Source organism: Gopherus evgoodei, chromosome 11 (assembly GCF_007399415.2).
Source record: "Gopherus evgoodei ecotype Sinaloan lineage chromosome 11, rGopEvg1_v1.p, whole genome shotgun sequence".
NCBI classification, from domain to species: domain Eukaryota; kingdom Metazoa; phylum Chordata; order Testudines; family Testudinidae; genus Gopherus; species Gopherus evgoodei.
Window position 1 is genome coordinate 55194137 of NC_044332.1, and position 13460 is coordinate 55207596.

The 13460-nt window shown below is 40.3% G+C and overlaps 1 protein-coding gene across 6 annotated transcripts in view; it reads left to right on the forward strand.

The window, feature by feature from the left end:
- ORC4 (origin recognition complex subunit 4) overlaps window positions 1–13460 on the forward strand; it is a 61994-nt gene that overhangs the window by 26743 nt on the left and 21791 nt on the right. For all 6 annotated transcript variants that reach the window (XM_030579801.1, XM_030579803.1, XM_030579798.1 and 3 more), the window contains 4 exons: window positions 4764–4839; window positions 5186–5271; window positions 11002–11050; window positions 12750–12901. In XM_030579801.1, the coding sequence (XP_030435661.1) occupies window positions 4764–4839; window positions 5186–5271; window positions 11002–11050; window positions 12750–12901 (363 nt within the window). The remainder of the gene's footprint in view (window positions 1–4763; window positions 4840–5185; window positions 5272–11001; window positions 11051–12749; window positions 12902–13460) is intronic.

Below are 13460 nucleotides of genomic sequence, written 5' to 3' on the forward strand. Positions count from 1 at the left end.
CCATTGGTGTCACTGACTTTGCACCACAGCAGAGTTTGGCTTGTTGGTCACTTCCTGTCTTTGTGGGGTTTTATTTTTAAAGATACCTTGTTTTGCTAATGCCTATTTTTATGAGCATTTCAGGAGATGTATTCATGAGGCTGGCCAAAAGAAAAACCCTATTTAAATTTTTCTTGTTTTTGTACTACAGACATCTGGATATTATAATTTGCAAAAGAATTTCATATTTGAGTCAGACTTTATGTGCAGTTCACAATAAAGAACATAATAGGAACACTGCCTCCAGCCTGCCCCCTTTTGGTATAGGGTGGCTCTGCAAGCACCCCGCCTCAGTTTCTCTCAGGGATCTTGGAAATAATCCACAAAGCTTTCTTGTGGCTAATGATACTCTTGGTGGGGACTGGTTTAATAATGAACAAAACACTCGGTGCCCCAAAGTAAAGTCATCACTGTAACACACAAACTCATACTCACTCTGGCATCTTCATTCCAGTCTGCCCTTTATCCAGCAGCCAGTGCCAGCCCTTTCTAGGAAGTCCTTCCGTGGTCTTCAAACAGCCACTCCCACTCTTACCATTTCCTCCCCAAGAGGGATCCAGAACTGTCCCTGATTTGTCTTCTCTCTGAGCCAGAGAGGTCATCAGGCAAACCTTCTCTTTTGCTCTCCCCTGCTATCTTGGTCTTCTGCAGGAGCCTGGCTACTCTGCAGTCTTCTCCATGCATCCTTTGCTGAAGTCTGTCTCTGTCCACCTGGGCTTCTGTCGTATCCCAAAGGCCTGATCGAACCGTATGACCCCTCCCCTCTGTGGGAAAGTGAACTTGTCACAGCTGGGGCTGAGACCCATTTTCCTTTAAAGGTGCATCCACCCTGTGACAAAGTGTAATAAATTCCTAGGGTGACTGACAGAAACTTGTTATCTTGAAATGCTCTGAATGCTACGCTACCCCACCAGCAGAATGTACCAGCCCTTAGGCTTCTCTTAACTCAAACTGTAGGCCCTTAATTCATCATAGGGAGGAACAGAGGTAACTTGTACTGCTGCATTAGTGGTATTTCTCTGATCTGGCTTCGAGTGGGTGCTTTGATATTTGACCTGCTACTCAACTGACTTTTCCCTTTATAGATTGAGGTTTGTGTCCTACCCAAAAAAAAGGAGAATTTTTGTCCTTGGAAGCAGGTCATGCTTTATGAAGTTTCAATTTGCTTTTACTGTTTTTCACTCTTGTGCTTTCTTCTGTGAAGCTCCCTGATGGCTGTATAAAATCTGTAACGCAGACTTGTTTTCACTGAAGTCATTGCAGCTCTACTTAGAGGTATCAGTGTGGATCCCACTGTAGGCAAATGTGCACTGTGTGAGAGGCCAGAATCTTTTGCTTATCCGTGTCCATGGGGACCACATATGCACCTTGTGCTCCTATGCAAGGGCATAAAGGCAGAGTGACCCTGGCTCTCCCTCCATTCCCTCTTACTACCTGTGGTAGCAATATGGAACCTGGATTGTGTCTGACCCGCTTAGACAATCCAAGCTCCAGATTTATCTAAAACAGTCATCACTACTTAGTTTATTTTATAAAGTTTCTCAGTTTAGTTGAACATTCAAAAAAAGCCCAGACATGATGCGGGAAACCTTCTGCAGACCTGTTGTGCACACCCTGTACAGCAGGGAAAAGTTGTACAATGGTTAAAATATGGCAAACTCTCAGCCTTCGAAGTTTAATTCCTGCTCTGTGTTCTGTCTAATGCCCCGATGAACACAATCTGTCTCTCTTCTCCCTTGGGGAAGCACTTGTCCCCAGTGAATGCTTTTTTTCCTTGTGCTCTCAGAAATCAAGGGACACAAGGCTTAAATGCCATCTCTTGGAACAATTCACTGAAGGTAGCATAGATCTAGAGGAAGAAATGTCATCCTGTCTGGAACCTGGGAGGCGTTCCTCCAATAGAGCCCCAGAAACCTCTAGTTTCAGCAGGGAGAAGAGACCGAAGAAAGCAGTTGAATCAGCATAAGGACTCATGGCATCGGATATGTTCTCAATATCAACGACATCAAAACTGGTATCTTTATTGCTGGCTCTAGGACAGTGACCCAAAACACTCTGCATTAGGTATGTGCGCAGAGCTGTGTTTACAGTAGTGCTTGACATAACGTCCACCTCAAAAGGAGGACTCAGTCCAAAGGTAGTTTATCAAGGCCATTCAGCTTCAGAGATGGTAACAGAGCATCGGCACCCAATAAGGCCAGAGACTTGGGCTCTGGTACCAGCACTGACTGAGGAACCACTCCAGATGCAGGGGTTTGCCTTTGAGAATCCACCCTTACTTTTCTTTCTGGCACTAACATCATTACTACTGACCTTCATAGGAACTGTGCCTGATGGCGTTGCTGGTCCCAGAGGTGTTCTACCCCTCATCAGGCTGTTCTAGTCTCTTTTTGGGAGGGGAATCTGCTGGAAACAGGACAGATGGAACACCACCCTAAGGGTGCCCAGTACTAAGGCCTCTTATAAGACTGGCACACACCCACAACCTGGCCAACACCAGTACAATATCCCACTGGTCCCAGAGTCCTCCATCACATATCTCCGTGGGGAGGAGGAGATTACCAGTTCTCCTTGGCATCAATAGGGCCCCTTTACCAGAACCAGAAGAGCAGCTGGGCAAGCTGCCAGAACAAGCCTAGGGGAGACACCAGCTTCCCTCCCATCCCCAAGAATCATTTTTTCCCATAATGAGGCAGTCACTGTGGCTGCCTATGAATGCTTTTCAGGCATTGTAGGAACTGTGGATACCTTGGCTATTGAAACCATTCAATTCGAGAGAATATTTGTGAACTATTTGACACCTTGAGTTCTGCTGTCCCACAAGAATGGTCCTATCTATCTGTAAGGGTTTGATGGAGCCTATAATAGGCTATAGAACTTGATTAGAGTAATTAATAGGTGCATCTCCTGTACCATATATCATGTCACCACGTTCATAGGGAGCCTTTAGTCAGAATGTGTGGAGTAACACTTAAGTGGTTGCTATGAACTTACATTTACAGTTTTACCAAACTTGAATAACAAAGCTTAAAGGCTATATTATATATTGTTATAAACTGTAAACATTTTGGCTAAAAAATACCTTTTTGTAATGTAAAAATTGTCTCAAACTGGTAAGTTATAAAATAGCTAAAGAATTTCATAACAGTAACATTAAAAAAATTGGTATAGTTAACACTAAAGTATTCTTTTTTTAAAAAAAAAGTAACATATGGAGAAAACATTTGCTATATAAAAGTGCTTGTACAACGTGTCGCTGGTTTTGTCTACTGCACTTGACCTTTTTGAAGTGCTAAATAGTAGTATTCTTCCACTACCATTGGGCTCTCACTCTTCAGAACTGAAAGTAAGCTAAATGTTGCCAGTACAAAAACTTTGCATAAAGCAGACTGTGTGAAGGACAGACTGAGACGGAGGAAAGAGATACAACATGTAAGCAAAGTGATCATGGTTGTGACAGACCAATGTTTAAATTATGTGTCTTGGGTTTTCTACTGTTAAAGACACTAAAGTCTTCTCTTCCTCATCAGAACAATTTTCCAGCTTCAGTGTTGTTATGGTCCTTCTTCCCAGTCTATAACCCATTTTTGCTACATAAATGAGCAGTTAATTCATAAGACAAATAAAAGATTTAAGTATATTTAGTTAGCTTCTTGAAGGTGAAAGGGAAGAAGTTTTCAGGAGAGCTATACTATGTTTAAAAGGAACTAATGATATTGGGTAGAGGAGGCAATGGGGGAGAAGTAACGAATAAATATTAAATTCATACTAGAATATAAAAATACTTATGTTTTAAGATCAGATCTTGCCAAGGGCTGGGTAGAAAAATTGAGAGCACAGATAAGTCTTTAAAATGGTGGTTTTTAAAAAAGTTTTCTTTGGTATCACATTATGCATGTTGTTGGTTATCATTGCATGCTGCCATTAATTTCGTGCACTCTTTGCCATCTTAGTGCGCAAGGTGTCTTTAACATTTTCCACTCTTCAAGGTCAGGACCTTAACTACTTTTGTCTTGTACAGCATCTAACACAATGAGGCCCAATCCTGATTGGGGCCTTTGAGTGCTACTGTAATCTACTAAATGAAAATGCTAGACTACCATTTCTGAATCTTTTAAAAACTTTTTCCATTATTGGAGTTTTATATGCTTGCTATAAAATAGTCTGCACTTTGTAATTTGAAAAATTATTGGCCATATTTTATATTCTCCCACAAAGAACTGATACTACTACTAATCCGCTTAACTCATGATCCTAGAATAGAAGTTTAGAATAGTGAATTTAGCCAAATACCACAGTATCTGTCATATTTTCTGCCAACAGCATGCGCCTCAAGAAGTTTCATGCATACCACAAAGTTCTGGATCCTTGCATTTTGTTTTTTAAAGATAAAAGGAGTGGTGAGCTCATATAGAAGGGGTTCATTGATCTGATTTGAAAGACTGAGGATTTTTTCAAAACCTGAAGAAAAATTTCTTAAACATTTTTCCTCTGACGCAAATGTTAGATGTCAAGAATGTAGTTAGCACAGGAAGTACTCGCGTTCTTTTGAGTATCCTCAACCCAAACTAATAAAGTTTGATTAGATCAGTCACTGAGCAGTATCTTCAGTTTTAGTAGATGTGTGATCCTCTTGTTTTATTTTCAGTTTCTTCATTTTATTGTTTTAAATTTAAAAAACATAATGGAGGGATTTTAATGTGAATTATGCTGTTTCATTCTAGTTATTAAATCATGTCTTAAAAGAGCTCATGGAAGTAAAGCAAGTGAGAGAGAACCTCTTGCAAGTTCATCTGAATGGCAAGTAATATGTCATTCTTTTAAATTAAAAATACTATATATTGTTGTACTGGGTTTTCAGTTACTGTAAATTTCAACCAATAGTGCCTTTTTAAAGATGTTTCAAAATATTTGCGCTCATAAAAATCTTTGCCTACTATCCATTGTTCAGTTATTAAAGATTGTCTGTCTGTACCTCTTGAAATGTTGCTTCAGATAGTCTTACTGCAAAAATAATAGCCCCACTTGGGGGGAAAATTGCTGGAATAAGTCTCTTCATTGGCTGTATAATGGTGTGACCACTGGAGTGTAGAGAAAGCAGAGGAGATAATTTAGTGTTTGATGTGTAATCACCGCTTTCTTTTAGGACTCTTACAGACAAACGATAAAATAGCTCTCAAGGAGATCACCAGACAACTACAAATGGAAAATGTGGTTGGAGACAAAGTTTTTGTGAGTATGAACTTCTTGCTGCTCTTTTAGGCACCACTAAAAAAATGAGCATTATGAGACTTAAACAAAAGATCTCCCTTCAGAAAAACAATCACACCAAATAAGTAACTTTTCCAGCCATTGACTAGAATAAAAGAAATGGATTTGAGCCTTACTGCAAAACTCTGATGGACTTAACTCACTTTTTTTCCCAAAATTGTCTTTTTTTTTTTTTTCAAAATTTATAAATTACCTTGACTGCTACTGACAAGAGATTTATGGTATTAGGACAGTGTTAACCTGTTAAAGTATTTCCTAAGCCTAAGTCCCAAACTGGACTTCTGTGTTAAAAGGTTATTAAAACCAAAAATTACCACACATGAGGTTCTTCCAGCCCCAGAAGGCCAGTCACCTACCCAGGTGAAGAGATGCTCAGGACCTTCAGCAAAAGATGATGCTATAGCCAATACTTAGTAAACTAAATAAAGATCTAGTTACTAAGAAAACAAATGAGTTATTAAAAGGTTAAACCTTAGCTTGGTGGGCACTTTAAGGTAAAACACATAACAGTTGGATTAGAGTATATGGTTCAGATTGTTTGCAGGTATGTTAAGTCTGCTAGTTTTTTCTATAGGTCATTCTGGGTTGCCCAAGTAACTTTGGAGACCTCAGTGATCTTGTTCAAAATTTCTCTGGTCAGAACTCTCAGTCCAGAGATGGGGTAGAAAAGAGGTGACTAATGTGGGCATTTTCCAGGCCCACAACATGTTTCTGTTAGACACAGCAAAATTTCATAACTCATATATAATGTAGATATACACATTGTAACAGGATAATAGTATTTAGCAGATTATAACTTTTTTTTTCCCCTGTGATACCTCAGAAGGCATACTTCGGGCGAGTTGTTTGAGCATTGGCCTGCTAAACCCAGAGTTGTGATTTCAGTCCTTGAAGGGGCCATTTAAAGATCTGGGGCAAAATCAGTACTTGATCCTGTTAGTGAAGGCAGGGGGCTAGACTCAATGACCTTCCAGGGTCCCTTCCAGTTCTATGAGAGAGAGAGATCTCCATATATTTTATTTTTTTTGTAAAAGATTTATCACAACTTTTTACAGTGGTGACCATGTTAGTGTAGATAGTCACCTTCCCCTTTAGACAGTATTACACTCAATATTACATATAAATATATAGTAACTTTTATACAGTTAACTTGTTTTTCTGAAATGATCTTTTAAATAAGAAATTTTAACTATTTCCACCACAAAATAATGAAAAGACCCTCTTAAAACTTGCTTGAAACATCTAACGATATAGATGAGGCTAAGAGTTCTAGTGGAGTTCAGAACTGACAGTTCTAAATGTATTGCCACTAACATACTGGAGCTCTGGATAATATCAGCTACAATATTCCGTTACAAATAAAGGATTGATCAGTAACTTACTAAGTATTTTAAATTTGTTTACCAACTAGCAATATTTTAGCAGTATTAGTCTGAAGCATGTTAAACTGTAGTTTATTACCACTTTCTAGTAAGCTTGGCTTTAAAATCTGAATTGGGTGATGACGACAGTGAGTATGAGGTCTGCTGGGTCCCTTACAAAGGAGAAAAAAGCCCCTTATCTTCTGACCTAAAGGGAGACAAGATCGAGTAAGTGGTAGATACCTAGCTTTTCACATAGTATTTGTGGGGTCTCGATATGGTTTAAAGTGCCCACCTAGCTAAGTTTTAAGTGTGCAGTCATTTGATAAATACAGTCTCTCAGTCCCTTCCTGCAGTCTCAGCTTCTCTGCCCATGAGTCCACATTATTGTGTCCCAGGAAGGACAAGTGACAGAGTTCCAACAAATCTTTGTCCTTTGCTAGTCACAGTCATTCTTGCTTGATGGTTTCCTCAGGGTTCATTGACATACTTGCTTTGCAATGTCACACATTGCTTAAGCCAGTTACTATAACTTCAGTTTCTTTTGTCATTTTTAGAAGTACCCCTGTTCCTTGCCTGTAGCCTAGAATGATTCTATTAGATGACTTCCTCTGGAAGTATTGGCCCTTAAGGGTATATTTACATTGCAGTTGGGAGTATATCTTCTAGCATGGATAAAAAGGCAAACACTAGCTCGGCACTAGCGCGCAATATGGATATAGCGGCACAGGTGTGCAGACCCAGGGGTTTGGGTGGGCTTCTACTTGAGTGGCAAGCCTGAGCTAGCCACCTGTGCAGTAACAACCACACTGCTATTTTTAGTGCAGTAGTTTAAGAAGAGCTAGCACGTGTTTGTCTACCTCTACTGGGAAGCATCCTCTCAGCTGCTGTGTAGACATACTCTCAGTGCTTTCATCTTGTGTAGATCTTCAGCTGAATGCATTTTGCTTACACAGGAAAGCCATTTTTCCTAATATGTTGGAATATCAGAGCAGTGTAAATGGAACAATTGAAATAATGCCTCAAATTGTAGACTGCAGCTATCATAGAATATGACACCTCTCATTCTTGCTTCAATCAGTGATGCTCTTGCTTTCTGAGCTGCACTGGTTGACTGTTTAGTGTGTGTGCCCAAGGTCTGTCTTCTGGTATATAATGACATAATAGAAGATCAGTCAGAGGATCATCTCACTATCCCTCCTGATAGGCCACTTCTGATTGGCAAGGCTGCGTACTTAATCATGTGCTACTATAATTCTCAAGGATGGAAATCAAATGTATATGGTAAGAGGTAAGGTAAGCGGTTTGGAGTCCATCAAGGGCTTCAGCCTTGGAAATGTTCTCCCCCTAAATCAGTTTTGAAGCCCATTAGTTTCTCCTCTTGCGTGACTGGGGATAGGGGGAGAGGCAGTAAGTAAACAAGTTTAAGATTTTTTTGTTAGTTAGAGAAGTTTTTCCAAGTGTGTGAAGTTGTTGGGCTATATTGCCTTTAGGGAAACCCTTCTTAATTTGTCGTATTGTTTTCTTGCTCTGACACTAGTATCCTTACTAGTGAGTGAGTATCTTAACCTAAATGATTTCAGTCTCAGAAAGAATTTTTTCTCCCTGGAAAGATACAAGGCAGTTTTCCTGACTGGGGTATATAATGGGAAGAGCCCAAAGCAAAAGTATTTAATGTTAGCACACACAGCAATTGTAACATTGCATGTCTTTCCTTTTCCACTTACTTGAAATAAAACACCATTATATCAAGTTCTACAACTGCACTTACCAGGAAGAAGGAGGCAAAAAGACCTCAGTCACTAACTCAACATAGGGACTTGTTCAACCCTCCTTCCTCATTTTTCTTTGCCTCCTCAGCAGGGACACTACAGCTTTACCCTCTCTGCTGTACTTCTAATCTGTTTTTGTTCCCTGCATAAATAAGTAAAACAATTAGTGCAAAAGGACAGGACAAGAGAAGAAGAGAGAAATAAAATTCCATTCTTGATCCACACTGGAGGGAAGAGACCACTAATACACCAGTCCTGGGCTAAGAAACCATTCAATTCCTCCCCCTACACACAGCAATTTACTCCCTTCTAGGATTGCTCCCACCCTCCTTCTATATAAACTCCCCTTGACTTGCATTAACTTAACTGTGTTGATTTAACCTGTAACTAAATTGGAGACCTTCTTTTCTTGTTATAGTCTTGCCCTTGTGCCAAGTAAGTTTTAGTTCTCACCCATGTTCAGTTCACTGGATTACTCCTGAGGGATTTCTGTATTTTAAAAAACTTAAAATTCTGTGCACAATATTTTAAATTTCTGCAAAATCCTGTGTAAGTTTTATCTATCAAAATAACGCTATATATAATCATGCCAGTTTCAATTATCTTGGTAGTTTGTTTCAAAATACCTGTCAGCAACTGTCTGTAGCAATACAGACAAAAATTTCCCCCAGGAGTAAAGGGTTAAAGAAATTCCTCCGACAACATGGTTCCTGTTTCTCTACCCCACTTGTCTCCCTGAGCCCAGCCAGGGAGTGCCCTCCCAGCTCAGACACCCACATCCCTACCCCCCAAAGCCCAGCAGTCCCCTAATGGTGGCCAGCAGCTCTGCAGCCCATTTTTGGGGGCGGGGAGAGAAATTCTACACAGAACATTAATTTCTGTGCAAATTCTGCATTGCACAGTGTGCGAATTCTCCTAGGAGTAATTGGACATTCCACCTGAACGCTGCTGCCATAACCTCTATTTCCTACCCCCTTCACAATTTTGTGCCCTGGAAGAAAGAGAGGGGGTGAGGTGGCAATAGGATAGAGCACTTTTTTCCAGCAATTCATCGCTGACTATTTTGAGAAGTACCACAGGGGCTGCAGGAACATAATACAACTGATTTGAAAACTGCATGCCAAATGTGTTGCTAATTAAGTAAAATCTACTTGGGTCAAGGAATTTATAATTTTAATTTATGTATGTAGTATGAGGAGGAAGAGACAAAGGAAAACTGCTTAGTACAATAGAACCTCAGTTATGAACACCAGAGTTACGAACTGACCAGTCAACCACACATCTCTCTCAGAACTGGAAGTGCACAATCAGGCAGCAGCAGAGATAGGAAGAAAAAAAAGGCAAATATAGTAAACATATTGTTTAGTGTTAAACATGCTACTGTGGAAAAAGGGAAAGCAGAATTTCTTTTGCATAGTAAAGTTTCCAAGCTGTATTAAGTCAATGTTCAGTTATAAACTTTTGAAAGAACAATCATAACCTTTTGTTCAGTGTTACAAACATTTCTGTTAAACGGCTTTCATTCCTGAGGTGTTTGTAACTGTGAGATTCTGCTGCAAGTTGGTTTATTGTAATTTTCTTTCTCTCTATCCTACTTCACTTCATTCCTACATCTTTCTGTTGGGATAAATCTTTTCAGCTTTCATGCAGTAAAAGGTGGATGGAATTAGTCCTTATGAAGAAACAGTTAGTAGCTTTTTTGTCTCCTGCTTAGTAGAACGTGGCTATACAACATGTAATATTGTAACCAGTTATTCTTTATAACATAGAATTTAAAAGGTAGCTTCATTTCAAAACAATTTTTAAAAGATGAACTTTCTTATAGTCTGAACTTAAGCAGTTTTCTGTTTTTAAGGGTAACTATGGAAATCTACCATGTACTTTGAAAGACAAAATTAGAATTCAGAATGAATTTGATAAATCAGAGAAGTGTGAAATCAACCAGATGAAATTCAGTAATTACAAGTACAAAGTACTACACTTCAAAAGGAAAAATCAAATGGAGGAATAACTGGCTAGGCAGTAGTATTGCAAAAAGGGATCTGGGGGAGAATAGTGGATCGCACATTTGAACATGAGTCGATGTGATAGTTGTAAAGAAGGCTAATGTTTTGGGGTGTATTAACAAACGTATCAGATGTAATATACAGGACACAGTTGTTCTACTCTATTTGGTACTGGTGAGGCCTCAGCTGGAGTATTGTTTTGGGCACCATATTTAAAGATGTAGATAAACTGGAGAGTAAGTAAAAGGACAAAAGGCTTAGAAAACATGACCTATAAGGAAAGGTTATAGACACAGACACAATGGGCTTAATCTGCAGCCAGGGAGATTTAGCCTAAAGATTAGTGCTTTCTAACTATAAGGGTAGTTATATTCCGGTATAGATTACAAAGGGACCACTCATTGGAGATTTTTAAGAACAAATTAGACAAACACCTGTTAGGGATGGTCTAGTTATACTTGATTCTGCCTCAGCACAGCGGAATGGACTAAATGACCTTTGCAGTCCTTCCTACCCTAAATTGATATAGTTTTATTACTTCCTTTCCTTTAGGGCAGTTTTGCTGAAAACCTTGCATTTCTTCTTGAAGCTTTAAAGAAAGGTAAATATTTTTGTATAAGACTTTAAACCCCAGGTGAGTTGTAGCAAACTTTTCACCCAAATGCTGTAGAGAAATCAAGGTTTACCTCACACTGTAGACCAGTGGTCTCCAAACTTTTACACTCCTTGAATCTAAGGGCAACCCAGGATCTACCCCTTCCCTTTCCCCAAAGCCCCGCCTCGTCACTCCACCCCCCCCACTCTGTCGCTTACTCTTCCCCCACCCTTCCTCACTTTCACCAGGTAGGGGTTCGGGGGGGGGGGTGCAGGCTTTGAGCTGGGGCTGAGGGGTTTGCAGTGTGGGAGGGGGCTCTGGGCTGAGGTTGCGGTTTGGGAGGGGGGGTGAGAGGTGCAAGCGCTAGGAGGGAGTTTGGATGCAGGAGGGGGCTCTGAGCTGGGGCAGAGTGTTGGGGTGTGGGCTCCGGGGGAGGGTCAGGGCAGAGGGTTGGGGTGCTGGCTCTGGAAGGAGGATCAGGACTGGAGCAGGGTGTTGGGATGTAGGAGGGCGTATAAGGTGCTGGCATTGGGAGAGGGTTAGGGCTGGGATTTGGGGTGCAGGAGGGATTTGGCGTGCTGTTCTAGGAGGTGCTCAGGGTGGGGTTTGGGGTACAGGAGGCGTATGTGGTGCTGGCTCCTGTCAGGCAACACTTAGCCTTGCTGCACCTGCTGCCAACTGGGAGCCGCTGGAGGTAAGACAGGCTCCTTGCCTACCCAGCCCCACACCAGTCCCAGAAGGCGCCAGTGTGCTCTATGTGCTGCCCCTCTCTGCAGGCACTGCTCCCGCAGCTCTCCCATACAATCAGGGCTACGGGGACAGTGCTTGCAGGCAGAAGCAGTGTGCAGAGGGAGAACTCATGGGGCCGGGGTAGGCAAGGAGTGTGCCTTAGTGGCAGCCACGCTGCACCACCAGAGATCGTGATCAGCTGGGAGATGCTCTAGGATCAACTGGTTACCACTGCTCTATACCATTGTACAAGCGACTTCTGCATGAGAACAAACCTTGGTTGCAGAATCAATAGCACAAACAGTACTGCGGTCATATCAAGCATTGTGATATTTGAATCAAATTCTTAAGCTTAATTTACAGGAGCATCACTAAAGACTTCTTCCTACTATTTATTGAATGGCTAATGGTGGAGGTTTTTAAAAAAAAAACCTGGAAATAGTATTGAACTCTTTTCTGTTGCTTTTTAACAGTTACTGTGTGGTGTGATTTTTGTTTTTTGTCTCCTTCACACTGCCTTCCCCCCACAAAATGCAATCAGATTTTGCAGGTTTTATTGCTTATCCTACCAAAAGCATATATTTGCTATGCGTTCAGGTGGATGTGCATATAGATTTTTGCAATGCTGTTAGCAGTCTGTTGCCCATGATAATGGATATAGCCTTTTAAAAATTAAAATGGTAAATAAGTGTCTTAACTGTGTGTCGTCATCACTTTTTGGTTTTTATTTGCAACCAAAAAAATGTCTTGACAAACTAGTGTAACCTCCGCAGTACTTTAAGCTAAATAATCGTCAATAATCCTGGCGTATAGCAAATACATGTGAGATAGGGGGGCCTTATGAATTAGCAAAGATTCTATAAACAGGTTAAAACTTGAGAGCACACTAGAACACAAGTGCTGCAACAGTAAGAAGTCTAGTAGTCATGTACTTACCAGTTCACTAATATACTGACTGTTCTAATTCTTGTTTTAGGTGACCGAGATAGCAGTTGTCCAGTGCTATTTATACTGGATGAATTTGATCTCTTTGTTCATCACAAGAATCAGACATTACTGTATAACCTTTTTGATATATCCCAGTCAGCACAGACTCCAGTAACAGTTATTGGAATTACATGCAGACAAGTAAGAGTTTTTTTTCTATTTTATAGAGCTTATGTTGCTGACAACTGTAATGTTTCATATGCTTTTCATATTTTTATTCTTAAGACTCATGCCTTAAGGAGACAATTCTGCTAATTTTGGAAACTTCTCCCCCTCCTTACCTAGTGTTTTATTGGCTTACTTTAAAAATTGATTCTAGTACAGATACAAAATAAGTGACAGGAAATGCTACGTATTCAGAGCAAATGGGAACAGAAGTAGGAAAACAGGAATATGCTCCAGTAACCTTTCTTACTAAGAAAATGAAGGAGGTTCTTTCAGATTTAATAGGAAGCAAATTTTTCCTGTATTCTAGAATAAGCATCTCACCAAAACATGTACCAAAAGTTCTAAAAAGAGAAGGACAACACAAGATGCTATTAAAGCTAATGCCATAGAAAGAATTGTCAGTGCTATGTCAATTTCTCCTATGTCTTAACCAGACTGTACTTCAGGAGAAAAAGCAGTGGTCACCCCACTTAATGTGTGCGCTGCCTATGTCAGGACTGAAATGTGTTACTATATCCTGAAGATGACCCAG